This window comes from Antechinus flavipes, chromosome 2 (assembly GCF_016432865.1).
Source record: "Antechinus flavipes isolate AdamAnt ecotype Samford, QLD, Australia chromosome 2, AdamAnt_v2, whole genome shotgun sequence".
Taxonomy (NCBI): domain Eukaryota; kingdom Metazoa; phylum Chordata; class Mammalia; order Dasyuromorphia; family Dasyuridae; genus Antechinus; species Antechinus flavipes.
Genome location: NC_067399.1, coordinates 41,623,130 through 41,640,017, shown reverse-complemented (window position 1 = coordinate 41,640,017; position 16,888 = coordinate 41,623,130). Strand labels below are relative to the sequence as shown.

Here is a 16,888-nt window from a genome sequence, read left to right as displayed (position 1 = left end):
AAGGCAGATCTAGTATAGTCAAGAGACAGCTGTATATTTTATTCTTTTAGGAAGGAATATGAAGTTAAAACATTTGAGTTAGTGGGAAATCTAGTATATTCAAGAGCCGGCAGAGAGCTAAACTTGAAGGAAGCTTGATCAGTCTTATCAAGGTTTTATAGTAAGGTTGAGAAAACTTCTGAAGGGACATGGACAATCCCAATTTCATCAATCGTGTGTCTCTGCTTTTTCTAACTCTTAGCCCTCTGCTGAGTCTCTGGCTCCCCATTTGTTCCTCCTTACCTTTTTTATATTTTGGTAGCAAGAAATATAAGTAGGAATTGGATGATAATGAGGAAAGATCTGTGTGAGTTGGGCTTTCAAAGCCAGCATCCATTCAGCAATTGTTTTGATGGCTTATTAGGCCATGTCTGATATTATCCTGTCTCTACATCAAAAGGCTCAGACAAAGCAACGAGCTACTGCCTTTTTCATATCATATATGCTCAAACGGTGGCTGCATTTCTATATAGATATATATAGATATAGGGTAGATATAGTCCATCATCACAAAGCGTGGCCATTACATTACAATGAGATATTAACTTATAACAACTATTAAAAACAAAGAAGGTCAAAGCTAGAAGAAATCTGAAAGAAGATCTCATCTACCTTTTCCATTTGCTAAACAGGAAAAACAAGGGCTCATAATGGTGACGTGATCTGTCACCAGGCAGTCAGTGACTTCCACAATTCCTTCTTCCCTCATTGCCCCTACTAAATGTGTGTGTGTGTGGGGGGGGGGGGGCTTTATTCAGAGATGGAAGTGGCTCACAACCGTCCATCATGTAGACTCTGCTGCAAGAAGTGGGTTACACAGACGGACTGCATCATGGCACAAATGGTCCTGAAACAGTTTGGCCCATTTAAGGAATCCCCTTGCTCAGGCTATAAAGGCTCACCAGGCCTGGCCCTGTTCCCCTGCTTCTTCCAAAGTTTGTTCCAAAGACTTTAATAGCAAAGAAGTGCAAATCTGCAAAAAGCAAAAAGAACAGCAAATTCCTCTCTCTTATTCCAAGAAACAATAATGGAAGAGGGTTATTTTTAAGTTCCTAAATACACGGCCTAGGCACTTAAATAAAGTAAACTAACTGACTATGCTCGTTTCTGCCTTGTAGGAGCTTGACTGGAAAGGGCATCAACTCTAACTCGGGACTCCTGGCTGGTGCTTAGCCCAACTCTGTTACCTTGCTATAATTTTACTCTCTAGACCTTGTATAATGGAGAAAAAATTTCTTGCCTCACTTACTCCACAGGGATATTATAAACATAAATGAACGCTTTGAAACTGCTCCATAAATGTAATGTTTATATCAGACCATAGCACTATAGTCTAAATACTTATACTGTATCATTTTCACTTGAAAATTGTAGCCAGAGCTCTTTCTTGGTGGAATCGATCAAAAAGAAGCCAGATAAATATAAAAAGATCTTAGAGCTGAAAGGGATGAAAAGGATCAAAGCCAACTCTCTCCTTCTATAGATGAGGGAACTGTCATCCAGAAAAGCTAAGTTCCTACTGTCATATAGGTTGGAAGTAGCATGTATGTAAGGAACTGTCATCACTTCTGTTCATAGATGCTTTAGTTCAAAGGCAGAATTAAAGACATAAATTTTTAGAGCTGAAAGGGGCCTTAGAAATCAACCAATCAGTATGTTTAAAAAAATGTGTTAAGTGTACTGATTCTTTCTTCCACCTATAGCTCCATCTGATTACCTAGCACTCTGAAAAGCCCTTGTGTATTTCTAGTAATCTAATTTTTATAATCAAATTATCTATATTCTGTCTCTATTATCTATATTCTAATTCTCTCTCTCTCTCTCTCTCATCCCTTTTGTAGACTGTTAAGCTCCTTGAGGACAGGGACTATGTATTATTTATCCTTTTATTTTCCTTTGGTGCCTAATAGAGTGTTGCATATAGTAGGTGCTTATTAGATGCTTGTTAGCCAAAGAGTGAATTATCCAAATCATATCTATCAACCAACTGTTACAATTTTAGTTTGCCATGATCTTTTGTGCATCATCATGATGAAAATTATTAAAATGGTGAGAGCAATCTTGTAGCCATGGAATAGATTTTACATGCATATATACACATATATGTATACATACACATGTTATTTTATATGTATGTATATATTAAATGACTAAATATTTGTAGGTGAGAAATAGTATACACACATCTATGCTATCTACACGTATATCTTGATTATCCTGTATACATGTGTGTATGTATAACATATGTTATATATTTAATATATATTATATATCTCACTTACATATATTTACAGAGGGTCATTTAATACAAGGGTTTATGATAAGTTTTCAATTGTCCAGTTGACACAAACTTTAAAATATCCCATATTTATAAGCCTTCTCCAAATTTACTAAAAGAATGGATCTGCCTTTAAGTCTATCTGAAGATCCTCAGATGACAGCTCCATTCTGCCAATGTTTGAAGGGTTTAATTTTTGTACAACCTATATATTGATTGAATATAAATGGTTCAGTTTGGGAGAATTCCTCATAATGATCTCATACTATATGATTTATACTTCCACCTAGGATTTTCCTAGGAATTTGAACCATTTTTACTTCTTATCTGGAGTGATGTCAGTTCTCTTAATACTGAACCAATATAGAATGCAGAAATAATGTTAAATATATAAAAATATAAAAGGACTCCTGTTTGAACTTAATCAAGAAATTCCTCCTTTGGTGAACCCTACCTTTCCCAGGGAGCCCACAATTGCTCTGGATTTTTGGTGCTACCTTTCCAATTTTATTATACATTATATCTCCCCCACCTTATTATGCAGTCCAGCTAAATTGGCCTTGGTTTTCTATATCTCCTATCCTTTGCACAGCTTGTCCTTTTTTCTGGGAATGCATTCTCTTTTCATCTCTACCTTAGAATTTCTAGTTTCTTTCAAAATTCAGTCCAAATACCATTTTCTCCATAAGGCCTTTTCACCACGTCTATTTTTGTTGTCATCTTATTTGAATTCATGATAACTATGTTTTTTCTTTCCACTAACCTGAGAAATAAGAAATTCTGCTGCAGCCTCTCATTTTAACTCTGAATTTTTATATTTCCAATTAATTGCAAACATGTTATTGAGTTCTGATTTTTGATCCTCACCTCTTTTGTTTTAATGGATGAGTTCCTTCTTTGCATATTCAGAGTTATGATTGTTGTATATTTCCCTTCATCCTATCCTCTTATATTTTCCCCCTCATTTGCCTGCTGTACTAGTTCATTTTATGAATACTAGTGATGTATAATTGGAGTGATCTGCTTTAGATCCTCTCCTTTCTTCCTTTCAACCACATCCTGATCACTGGTTTTTGCCATTTCTTTTTCCCTTTTAATTATCTCTTCATGATCCATTCTTCAAAGCTGAAATTTGCTTGTTTGTGACTATTCCCTCTCCAACACAGCACTCTCCCTTAATTTCTCCCTCTTTTCTTTCATCTCCTGTTTCCCAGTTGAGTTTCATGTATTTGTACATCAAATTCTTTGAGAGTGAGATTATGTAGGTACTCAACCTTCCTTGGTTTGATTCAGATAAAACTTCACCCTTTCTTCACATTTATATACTTTTTGTTTTATATACATAATTTGGAGAAATAATAAGTTCCTCTTTCTTTTCATTTTCCCTTTCTTTCTTTCTTTCTTTCTTTCTTTCTTTCTTTCTTTCTTTCTTTCTTTCTTCCTTTCTTCCTTTCTTCCTTTCTTCCTTTCTTCCTTTCTTCCTTTCTTCCTTTCTTCCTTTCTTCCTTTCTTCCTTTCTTCCTTCCTTCCTTCCTTCCTTCCTTCCTTCCTTCCTTCCTTCCTTCCTTCCTTCCTTCCTTCCTTCGGCTCTGCTTAAAACTTTCCCACTTATGGCTTTGCCATGTTATCTGGTTATTGGTGCTTGTGTCAGCTTCTCCAATAGGACTCATCTTCCATTGTCCACAATTTCTAGCTATGTTTTATGTAGTGCTGAAATGAACAAAGGGGCCTACTAATACTTTTCTTTGGATTTGTTGATCATTTTTCAATCAATACAATTATTCCTTCTCTATCATTGCTAGAATACAAGTGGGAGAATTGAGTTCTTGTGGGACCTGCCAAGCTGCCATTTTAGCTGGAGTCTCTCATGGACATCATGTCTCCCCTCAGCCTTCTCTTGTCTAATATTCCTCTTCCTTTAGCTGATCCTTACCTGTTATAAACAACTGTCCTTTCACAGGACTGTGCATCCTATGCATCTGGGGCTGAAGTTTAATAAAATATGGATTCTCTGCTGTTTGTACTAATTTTGGCCTAAGACCACCAAAACCCCCCACGGGTGTTCCGCCAGACACCACCACATCATCTATGTGAACCACTGGTTCTAACAAGTGGAGAAGTTTTGAATGATGTGGATAAATTGACTTCCCTTGGCAGTATATTTCCAGGAATGTACCCACAGATAATGAGGTTGACATATGCATTGCCAGAGCTAGCTCAGTGTTTGGGGGGCTCTGAAGGAAATTCAGAGAGGATTAGGCTGACCACCTTGGTTCTCTTTGAGAATGGACAACCACCGCCAATCAGCCATCCCCCAAGAGAGCTCCATTTTCAATGTCCTTACAGTGTGACCCCTAGAACTGGGCACTATGTTCCAGATATGGTCTGGCTAGGGAGGAGGGTTATCACCTCCTGATTGTTGGACCTCTCAGTACAGGTCAGACTACTCAGGGTAAAGTGTCCTGCTGCTCCTTGCCTCCAGTTCTTGTTGGCTCAAGAAAGGGTTCTACTTGAACCTAAAACTCCTCTCCCGGGTCCAAGAACGCACCTGGTAGACAATGCTTCTTCCTTTGCTCAGCTACTCTGCTACTGTTGGCTTGCCTTCTTGTAGCTACTGGCTTGGTCCAGGACTATTCTCTTGGCTGCCTCCATCAGCTGCCATTTCCAGGTCTGGAGAAATGAGGTTGAGTTTCTAGAGGCTCTCTCTTCTCCATCCTTGTCTCTTGACAGCACTTCAGCCTTCAGTCAACTTTTGTTAACATCCCGTTTGCTTATGGTATTTTGAAATTTTTATAAAGATCACAGAACTATACAATTTCCACTTAAATTTCATATGAAAGAGTGCTAATTTTAAAGACAAATTCTTATTACAAGTCAAACTCCTCTATTATGATATTGGAATTTTTATAAAGATTACAGAACTAAACAATTTCCACTTAAATTTCATAAGAAAGAGTGCTAATTTTAAAGACACATTCATATTACAAGTCAACTCCTCCATTGTGATATTTTACAAAGGACCAAGAAAAGAAAGCAAGGGAAGTAAAATTAGTACCAGCACATCAAGCTAGATCTTGGAAAGAATTATGACACAGTGGGAGAAAAGATACTACAAAGATGTACACACATATTAAATATGTGCATATATACATGTATGTTTCAGACTTAAAAAAGATCCCTCCCTATCACTTTTCCCCCTTCCCTCCTCCTATCCTATGCAGCTAATGCTAATCATCTACAGCAGTTTCTAGAAGGGTGCCTTCTTTTTTTGAGGACATTCTGTGAAATGGATTAATAATTTAAATCTTGTCCAATGTAATTTCTTTGCTTCTTTAAAGGTAGATAATGGTAACAAATTTAGGAACTTTTGAGTTTACTCTTACCAAAATTCAAGTCAGTAACCTTATACAATAACTTTATATTGTTATTAGGACTGAATTCATACTAATAAAATAAACCTGAAGTCCTTATGAAATTCATTTTTCTCTTACTTGTGTAAACAAAATGAATAACTCATTAGTAAAACACAAAATGTCCAACATTATTACCATTGTGTTTAATTGATTTTAACTAGTTGCAGTAAAAATGGAGTAGGGTAAAATTGACTTATTGGTGATTAGACTATCACTGATAATACATCCCATATATTTCCAAAGTATTTAAAAGTACAGTTAAGGGAAGTCTGCAATCCAAAAAAAAATTGAGTGGCTTGGTTGGTTTTAATCATAATAGTATTTAAGGAATGCTTGAAGAAACCTTATAATTATCCCATTTTATTCTCACAACTCTAAGAAGTGAGAACTATTATGACCCTTATTTTAAAGACAGGGAAACTGAGGCATATGGGGTAGAGTGACTTGCCCAAGATCAAATAGTTAATAAGTTTCAGAGGCAGAATTTGAACTCAGGTCTTCCCGACTCCAACTCTAGAACTCTATTCACTGAGCCATCAAGATGCCTAAATTATAATTATATTTCTTTGTGTCCTGTATCTATTTTTCCAGGCTCTTTTAAAGATTTTTAAAGCTCTATTTTTTCCACTCTTTATTATCTCAATAAGTCTCCATTGTCAATCAACAGACTGAACCCCCAAAGGCTATTAATCAGACTAAGCCAGTAGCAGCTAATTGCTGTCTTTTTGCACATTTACCATATCTCATGATTCTCTTCTAAGGAAAAGGCATCTTAGCCATTATCAGATAAATCAGGAGCATAAATAGGTCCATCTTGGAGTAGTCATGATTCACTAGCCTTGTGAAAATCTCATAGTAATTGAGCCAATCCCTTGTGATGAAGCTAACAAGGCTGTTGAGAGAGCATCTGAAGGGGAGTTGACTGCCCCAGAATTTATCTATACCGTGCCATAACACTGTGTATGGGAATAGGAAGTGAGTACCTAAAAGGTCAATATATGCTACATTAGAATCAGTCCTCACAAACAATGGAAACTCAACTGATTTGTGAGATATTGTGAGATTCCGTGACCTGCATATGAAAGTTTTAGTCCCTGGGAACCACTGACTTTAAATAAACTAGGACTTCAGTATTCATAGGGATAATAATCCAGAGAAAAAGAGAAATTATATCTCCATCTCTCTCCGTGTGTGTGTGTGTGTGTGTGTGTGTGTGTGTGTGTGTGTGTGTGTGTGTGTAAATGTATATTTCTTCCTATTTAATGCTGACAAATGGACTCAACTTAGCATGGAACATCCATAAAAAGTAGACATAAATCTTACAGCCCAATACTGACTAATTCTTGCCATCAAGCTCACCGAGAGTTTTCTAGTTGTAGGCTTTTTTCAGGTAAGAAGGACATTTGTTATTACTTGTATATTTCTTGCTAAGAGGCTCTTTCCAGCTCTCTCCTTGCATTCTAACATTTACATATATTTCCCTGAAGTCCCAGGACCTTGATGAATTGTTCTGGGTATTCTTGTTTAAATCCTCATCAGACCTAACTGAGTTTCAATTGATAAATGATGGACAGAAGCAGCTACATCCAAAGAAAGAACACTGGGAAATGAATGTGAACTTTTTGCATTTTTGTTTTTCTTCCCGGGTTAATTTTACCTTCTCAATCCAATTCTCCCTGTGCAACAAGAGAACTGTTCGGTTCTGCAAACATATATTGTATCTAGGATATACTGCAACATATCTAACATATATAGGACTGTTTGCCATCTAGGGGAGGGGGTGGAGGGAGGGAGGGGAAAAATCGGAAGAAAAGTGAATGCAAGGGATAATGTTGTAAAAAAAAATTACCCTGGCATGGATTCTGTCAATATAAAGTTATTATAAAATAAAATAAAATATATAAAAAAATAAAATAAATCCTCATCAGAACAGAACAGTGGGAACAACCAACATTTAAGTGGCTCCAAGGTCCAGATCAAGGAGGACTCTGTTCAACAGTTAATAGAAGCACCAAATTAGGATGCCCTGAACCCAGGAGCCCCAGCTGAATATTCTTGTAATAGGAAAATAAATCAGTCATCCAGGCTGTGGCGTCTCCAGGGATGCAGCTGTCCCCCCACTAAACAATATTTCTATAACACTTTTCTTTGAGAAGCTTAAAGTGCCTTCCAGATGAATTTATCCTCAGAAAATTCTTGTGAGAGGAGACTTTCAGCTCCCCACTTCCACAACTACTAACAAACAGATATTTCTACTGGCTCCATAATTCCTGCCATGTCAAGGCTGAATGACAGGACCACTGGTGCTCTAAATCGACTGATGGGTTGGGCTGCATCCAGGGAGGGTTGACAGGCACATAAAATGAAAAAGGAGGTAGAACGACCCTTCCCAGCAACAACTCGGACAAGAAAAAGGGAATCAAACATTCCTGGCAACTGTATTGATTACTTTAATTACAAGAAATAAGGGCTCTAGCCTTGGCTTTCTTTATTCCTAAGAACGAGTGAATGATTCGATTTAATTCATTAAGAACTGTCCTCATTGTAACAATAGCCAACCTTTATATATCATGCTTTAAGGTTTGCAAAGAGCTTTACACAAGTTACCTCATTTGATCCTCTCAGCAATCAAGGGAAGCAGGCACTATTTTTATATCTAATTTACAGATGGGGAAACAGGCTGACCAAGGTCAAGTGACTTGTCCAAGATCACACAGCTAATGAGTGTCTGAAGCAGGATTTGAATTCAGACACTCCTGACTTGGGGTCTAGCACTCTCTGCATTGCCCACCTAGCAGCTTCCAAACTTAATATTGAATGATCTCAGAAAGGAAGAAAACCCCAAATTAATTCTTTCTGTAAGAATACGTTTGCATTGGATCTTTTGGTAACATAAAATACTATATACTTCCAGTTAATGTATAATTATGGTGATTTCTTGCCTCTTTTAGAAATTTAGATGATTCCTGGTTGGCACACTCTAAGTTCTATAACTATTAACAAAGGCATGATTCTCTGGGAAAGTCAGCAAAGAAAAACCCTAAGGATTCTGAACTCCTGGATAATTACCTACAGATCCCCTTCCCCAACCTCAAGTCCCAGCTCCTTCCTCAAGGAAAGGGCTTATCAGCCCCACTGCCCCTCGGAGTACCCACCACAGCTGGGGTAGCAAGCTGATTGGGATACTGAATCTGCACAAGGAAATGAGTATTTCATCTCAACTTTGAATATTTATAAACTATATTCTTTTAAATGTTAACTGGCAAAGTAGTTTTTAATTGTATTAATGATACATGGGGGTTTAATCAGCTTTTGGATTAAGCCTTATTTAGGATTGGCTTACAACAGATATTTTGAATTAGATGTCTCAAAGGTATCCCAAACTCAGCATGTCAGTCAGTTAGTCAATCAACAAATTATCTACTCCTTACCTTCTTAGTATTAGTATTTCCCTCAAAGAGTTCATATTCTAATGGAGGACATAACATATAAATAACATATAAATAAGTAGGCACATACAAGATTGATAAGAAGGGGAGGGAAGGAAAGAGTAAAATTATACTAACAAGGATTCTCAATTCATCTCTCAGAACTAGACATTTAACCATAAGATAAATTAAAAAAGGAGTAGGGGGAGGAATAGAATTTTAGAACAGATATGATGGACCTGGAGAAAACTGAACAGGAATAGAAAGGAATATACCTTTTTCCTCAGCTGTATATGGCAGATTCCCAGAAACTGACTATATATTAAGGCATAAAAAGCTCACAAATAATTAAGACCATAATATAATTAAAATCACATTCAAAAATGAACCTTAGAAGCATAGATTAAAATGTAATAGGAAACGAAATCATTTAATCCTAAAGCATGGATCAAAAACCAAATCATAGGAATAATCAATGATTTTTACTAAAAATCATGGCAGCAATAAGACCACATACTAACATTTGTGTGAGGCAGCCAAAGCAGTACTTAGGGCAAAATTTATCTTTCTAAACACTTACATCTATAAAAGAAAGAGTAGAACAATGAACTGGGCATGCAACTAAAAAAACAAAAAACACTAGAAAAGAACAAATTAAAAATCCCCAGTTATACATCCCAGTGGAAATCCTGAAAATCAAAAGAAAGATTTAAAAAATTGAAAATAAAAAACCCATTGAATTAAACAAAACTAAAATAGGGTTTTATGGGAAAACAATAAACTAGATAAACCATTTGAATTTGAAGAGTAGAGGGTAAGCACTAAATTAGCTGGGAGGGCAGAACAAGAACCCTACAGGGTTGAGATTTGAATTGAGTCTTGGGAAAACTAAGAGGTGAGAAGGGAGAGCATTCCAGGCATGCAGATGTCCAAAAACAGAACCATTATGTTCATTCACTGGCAATGCACTCTATTTTGATCACCCAGGCTCCAGTTTTGTTCCCACCCCAATCTATTCTTCATTCTCCATTAGGTTACTCAACAGATAGAATTATAAAGTCCTAGATATGGGTACAAAAACCACTCAAATTCAGAAGTTTAAGATGGGGAAGCATCGTTATATAGTTATTCTGAAAAAATCCTTGTAGTTTTTGTGAGTGACAAATTTAATTTGATTCAGCATTATGATAGGGCAGCCAAAAAAGATTAACGCAATCGTGTGCTACATCAAGAGAAGCATGCTTTATGGGAATAGGGAAGTGAGAGTCTCACTATGATTTTTGGTCATTAGAGCTCATCTGGAATCTTACCTTCAGTTTACTTAGCACAGCACAGTTTAACATGGACATTGACCAACTAGGGAATGTCCAGAGAAGAGTGACTATGGTGAAGGGATTTGACTTTCTATGAGATGAAAAAGAAATGATGGCTGTCCCAAAATATTCAAAGGGTTACCTTGTGGAAGAGACATTTGATTTAATTCTTTTTGACCCCAGAGAAAAGAACCAGAAACAACGAGTGAAAGTCTAAAAAAGGTACATTTAGATTTGATATCTGGAAAACATTCTAACATTTAGAGCAATGGAGAATTGGAATGCGCTGCCTAAGGCAGGAGTTTAAGTAGTGGGGTAGGAAGGGTTCAGCAGTATCAGACTATGTATATGTACCATAGAGTTCAAATCAAGAAGAAAGGAATTAATTTGTAAAAAAAAAAATGCATAGCAGCTTTTTTGTGGTGGTAAAGAATTGAGAATTAAGGGTACAATCATCAATTAGGGAAGAACTAAACAAATTGTGATATATGACCATAACTATGCTATGAGAAATTATGAAGGGGAGAGTTTTAGAGAAACATGGAAAGAGCTGTAGGAACTCTTGCAGAGTGAAGTGAGCAGAAGCTGAAGAACAATTAATCCAATAACAACACTATAAAGACAAACAACTTTGAAAGATTTGAGAACTGTGACCAACAATACTCAAGTATAGTCTTTTAAATAATTTCAATAGCATTTTATTTTTCTAAATACATGTAAAGATAGTTTTCAACATTTACTTTTGCAAAACCTTGTGTTTCAAATTTTTCTTCCTCTCATCATGACAGCAAGCAATCTGATACGTTGGATACGTGCAATTCTTTTAAACATATTTCCATTTTTGTCATTTTGTGCAAGAAAAATCAGACCAAAAGAGAAAAAAAAACATGAAAAAGAAGAAAAGAGGCAAGCAAAAAACAAACAGCAACAAAGGTGAAAATACTATGCTTCAATCCACAATTAGTATCCATAGTTCTTCCTCTATATGGAGATGTCATTTTCCATCTCAAGTATATTAGAATTGCCTTGAAAGTGATAAAGAAAGCTACTCAATGTGCAGAAAGAGATAGACATTTTTCTAATATAACCAATTGGGGAATTTGTTTCCCTTGACTATGCAAAAATAACTATGCAACAGTAACAAAAAAATGGAATTGGTCCCCTCTCCTTGGAGGTCCTCAAACAGAGGATATATGACTATGTGTCGGGTGTATTATGATGTGAGTTTCTTTCAAGCTACATACTCCTGACCCTAAAGATTACCACCAATATTACACAAATTGTTTACAAAAATGAGGAAAAAGGCATCCTAATAACTTCCTTCTATGAGGATGATATGGTTCTGATAGCCAAACCAAAAAGAGTTAAAAGAGAAGAAAAAATCTACAACTTTAGACCCTTGACATATCCTAATGAATATTTATGTAACAATATTGAAAATAATATTATCGAAGTGACTATAGCAACATAGTCAAAAGATTATCACTCTAACCAGAATGGATTTATATCAGAAATAAGAAATTGGTTCAATATTAAGAAAAGTATTACCATAATTGCCTATAACAAAACAAACAAATAAATAAATAAATCTCATGATTATATTAATAGAAGAGGAAAAAGCTTTTGACAAAATACAACATTTATTCCCGTTTTTTTTTAAAAAAAACACCAAAAAACTTAGGAATAAATGGATTTCCTCATAATATGGTAAACAATATCAATAACTAGCAAATCCAAAATTAGCATTATTGACAATGGAGACAATGGAGAGGTCTTTGCAATAAGATCAGTAGTAAAGCAACAATGTCCATTATCACTATTCTAAAAACTCTAGTGATAGAAATAATGCCAAACTGTCCCCTTTCAGAAATTGAAGCAATGAATATAGATAAAAAGAAAATTAATACTATCTGCATATGATAAACTAAATGATTTATTTAAAGAGTCTCACAGATCAACCAAAATCAATGGAAATAACATCAATAAAGTAGCGGGATATAAAATAACGCCTTCATATCATTAGCTTTTCTGTATCTTACTAACATAACCCAACACAAAGAAATAGAAAAAGAAACTTCATTCAAAGTAATATAAAACATATAAAATATCTTAAGGTCACCCTACCAAGACACACTCACAATAGAGAGAAATGACCACAGCCTTTTCTCCCTTCCCATTTCCCTGTCCGTCATACAAGCATATCTTAGAATGGCACCATATTTAACAGTAATTTGAGGGTGTGTTGTGCATAGGGGAAATGAATAAAAAAGACAGTGATCTTATCTGTGTCATTTGTATTTATCTTTCAGTGAATACAAGAGATTTGCTATGGAGACAGCACACCAGGTAATGAGAGCTAAAGTATTTTGATTTGTAAAAGTATGCACTTGCAGAGAGAGATTTTATGGCTGCAAATTCAAGGACCCAAGCATTGTGAGATAATATTTTGTTTGAGGGAGAAAGACAATCATCTTCTGGACTGAATACTTCTGACACATATAAAGATGGGGGTGAAAGGGCAGAGAGCAGGGATGAAAAGAGAGTAAATATCAAAGAGACAAAAAGTGTTTTTCCCTTTTCCTCTGAAAATCCATTCTCTCTAGGTGAGTAGGTCCTAGGGGAGTCCCAGTCCACAAAATGAAGAGGGGACCCAGTTGCTAAAGCATGATCAGTTTGCTGATTGAGTATATACCTGGCAGCTCTGCTGCCTTGCTTGTCTACACCAGTCAGTGTCTACACAGTAGTCTTCCTGTCTCTTGGCAGAGAGGTGCTGAGCTAAGGCTACAAAATGAGATTTAATATTTTTTAAACGTGGCTAATGTGTTTGTTTTATTTGCATTCACTTATTTATTGGGAAGGGAAAGGGTGTATGGTGATTAAGATGCAAAAAAAAAAAAAGAACATCAATAGAACATTTCAAAATATACATAAAATAACAAAAAAGTTCAGAAGGAAAGGGTAACAAAAAGCATGGTTGCATCTTGACCCTATTCAATTTAATATCCATTTAAAAAAAACAACTATATGATACAAATTCATAGGTTCAGATTCAATCCTTTTCACTGTTTGTATATTGAAATCTTGTTTAAGCAATAAAAACACTTTGAAAAAATAAGTACATTTAGAAAAAAAAAGACCTAGTTGACTTCTGAGCTTTTTTCTAGAAATTATTTTATAGGAACTTACCTTAAAAATAAGTCCCCATTTAGTGCTCTTTCCTTTATATCAAAGTGCATCTTGCAGGCATTAAAGCAACAAAAAGATTAAGATAAATAATACAAAGTGGAAAGAGACCATATTCAACACTCGAAATGTGCAAATTTAATTACCTTCTGGACTTCAGTTCCTGAGATATATTGGGTAGCATTGGGGTTTCCAATTTTTACACTTCCATCGCATACTCACCAAATGTGCAGAAAAGCAGGCAGTGATGAAGGACTGATTAGAGAGATGGAGAATCTTGGTCGAATCCTTTAGGACATAGATGTTGCCAAAGTCGAGTTTTTCAGGAAACACATGGACCACAGGGCCTTCCCCAATGCTCCTTAAGTGGATAGGCTGTGTCCCAGGAGAGGGAAAAGAACAGAGAGAACACTGACAATGACTGACCCATGATTTTCATCCAGATTGTAAATTCTTCACACAAGAGCCTCCATCCCTTCTTGCTGGCTCCAGCCCCGCAAGAACAAGGAACCCTGGGCTCCCGGGTCAGCCCCAGCCCAGGCCTGGATTCTGTGGCTGGCCCACGTGCCAGGGGACATATCTTAGGAGAGTGTGGTTCATATCCCCTCTCCAAGAAGCTTCCGTGCTTCCCTATGGCCACAAGGACCACGTAAAACCTCCTCTGTCTGCCATTCCCAGCTCTGTCTGCAGACCAATAACACACGAGTCCCCTGTGTATCCTTGGGCCTCCTCACTGTTGCCCTGTGATGAGAACGATCTCTCTTGTCACATTCTCTCTGTAGGGAGCTTGTCTCAGGGGCCAGCTCCTACACGAAAGCCTTTTTTGGTCCTACCTGTAGCTGGTGCATCCCTCCTATTCTTGGGTCATTCTGTAAATACATCACACGAGTTGTTTCTGTCTGGCAAAGTGCAAGCCCCTATTTGGCTTTTGCAGCCCCAGGACCTAACATGCAAGTGCTTGAAAATTCCCTGACCATTTAAATTTCCCAATGTGCCTCCAGAATCAGTTTAGGGCAGAATCAGGCTTCTGCTTCCTTCCTTTCCAATGAATCAAGTATTCTCTCCACAATCACAGTCATTCCACATCCAGGCGGGCAATAGTCTTCAACAGTACAGAGAGCAACATCTGCTCCTCCTTCACTTGCTAATTCTGCATATGAATATGAGGTTTTTAAAAAGGGGGAAATGTCAGGCCCACATGCACCAGCTCCCTAAGAATCAAAGGGGGAGATGTAACCGTGTCTGGAATAGTCGAGTACATCCCAAGGACTAGTGTTCAGCAATCATCCGAGCTGTGAGTTTGACTTATAAAATGACTAAGGTTAACCATACAGATGTCTCAAGAAAACAGCAGCGCCAGAAAGAGTAGAATCTTTCTGAAGAGAGATTGTGTTTGAGTGCTTGGAAATAAATGGGCTCATGTCAGGATTTTCAGTAAACTGTTCAGATATATAAGGCTGAAGAATTCACTGAAATCAGTTATCGTCTGTATCTTTGAGGGTTTTAGGCAAATGAATGTAAGAGGTAACAGTAAAATGTTCCCCAATACAGGAAAAAACCTAACACTCTGGACAGCAGGATCTAAGTGCATTTGGAGATGGTGGCAATTCCTTTAAATAGGTGCGAATAGCTTTGACTGTTGGGGGGAAAAGTCTGTCTTTTCTGGCTTCTATTTGGGATGCTGAAGAACTTTATGATTCACAAGTGAGATAGCTCCTGTGGCATCTAACATTCAAAAAGCAAAACTGCCGTGTGATTATTCTCTCAGCAAACATGATCTTGTAGAAAATGCAAACTGATAGCTTAGTCCTTTGTAAGTGAAGGTTAAGCCACAGGGTTAGGGATAAGAGTTATCCTGCCCCTCTCTCAGATCAGCATCAGGTTCAGTAATGATGAGTCTCACATTTAGAGAGACCACAGATTGGAGAGCCGAAAGGGACCTCAAGGGTCATTGGCTCCAAACTCCCTGCGCTTTACAGAGGGGAAAATCAAGTATCACGATGCAGTAATCTGTCAGCCCCGGAATAGATGGCGCCCAGAGAACCCAGAAAGTTGTTGACTGAAAGTGATTCTAGTGAATACACCTGATAAGAGAATATAAACCTCTTTTTTTTGCCCACCTGCATAAGCAGTTAGTAGGCTAACTTGGAGAAGTTATTCTTAGCAGAGGCCCCATAATCATATTTTTCTCAAGCTGCAACTCAAATGAAAAACTCTAGAATTGCTAGAAGCCAGAAGATAAGAACTTGCATGATGGGGATGGCCAACAGCACAGAAAGTTCTATCCCTGTCTCTGTGCCTGGACAGAGCAACGCTTGTTCGCTTTTCCACATTCTCACCAGTGGCGGGTCGTGGCTCCCAAAGACGGAGATGTACACGGTGCACTCGTATTCTCCAAGGATCTGAGTCTCCAGGACCACCATTAACTCCACTGTACTCTGGGGATTGATAATCCCACAAGGGCTTGGGCTAGAAAAAAGGACAGTAGGTGGCTCCTCATATTCCTAGAGGGGAAGAAGGGAGAAAATCCAGTAATTATTCAGTAAACAAGCTTAGTCATCAAAGGAACATAAATATTTTTTTATTACAGCTTTTTATTTACAAGATATATGCATAGGTAATTTTTCAGCATTGACAGTGCAAATCCTTTGAACGTAAATGTTATTATTAAAAGTTTTTGAAACAAAGACAACATCTAAAAACTATTAAAGCTTAAAATAACATTAAGACATTTATTTCTGAGATCTTGTGCATGGACCATAAGAGACTGTTAAGATTTTCTAGATGGTGGCCCTACCTACTAATTATCATGAGAACTAATTCTCTTAGCTTTTTGTCAACTGCAAATTTGATCAACACTTCATTTATGCCTTGATAAAGCCAGATAAAAATGTTGATTAATACAGATCAAGCTCAGATCCCTCGGACACTGATTGGAGAGGATCTACCAAGTTAACCTGTGACCATCAACTTCTACTCTTTAGGTTTGACCATCAAACCAGCTCCAAATCCATCTAATTATACCATGATCTAATTCCTGTCTCACCATATTTTCTGTAATAGCAGCATAAAAATAGTATCAACTGTTTGCTAAACCCCAGAGTGTTCTCTTAATATACTAGTTTAGTCATGCTGTCAAAAGAAGCTAAGGAGGGTAGTCCTTCATGACTGCCACATGACTTCCACTATGCGGTTTCTCGTTAAACACCTTTGCTTTTTCTTGATGTTCACTAA

The 16,888-nt window shown here is 37.0% G+C and overlaps 1 protein-coding gene across 1 annotated transcript in view; it reads right to left on the bottom strand.

The window, feature by feature from the left end:
* LOC127547654 (hydrocephalus-inducing protein homolog) overlaps nt 1-16,888 on the bottom strand; it is a 150,875-nt gene that overhangs the window by 72,575 nt on the left and 61,412 nt on the right. The window contains exons 10-11 of the mRNA XM_051974606.1: nt 15,994-16,158; nt 13,877-14,029 (exon numbers count right to left, since the gene is read on the bottom strand). Of these exons, the coding sequence (XP_051830566.1) occupies nt 13,877-14,029; nt 15,994-16,158 (318 nt within the window). The remainder of the gene's footprint in view (nt 1-13,876; nt 14,030-15,993; nt 16,159-16,888) is intronic.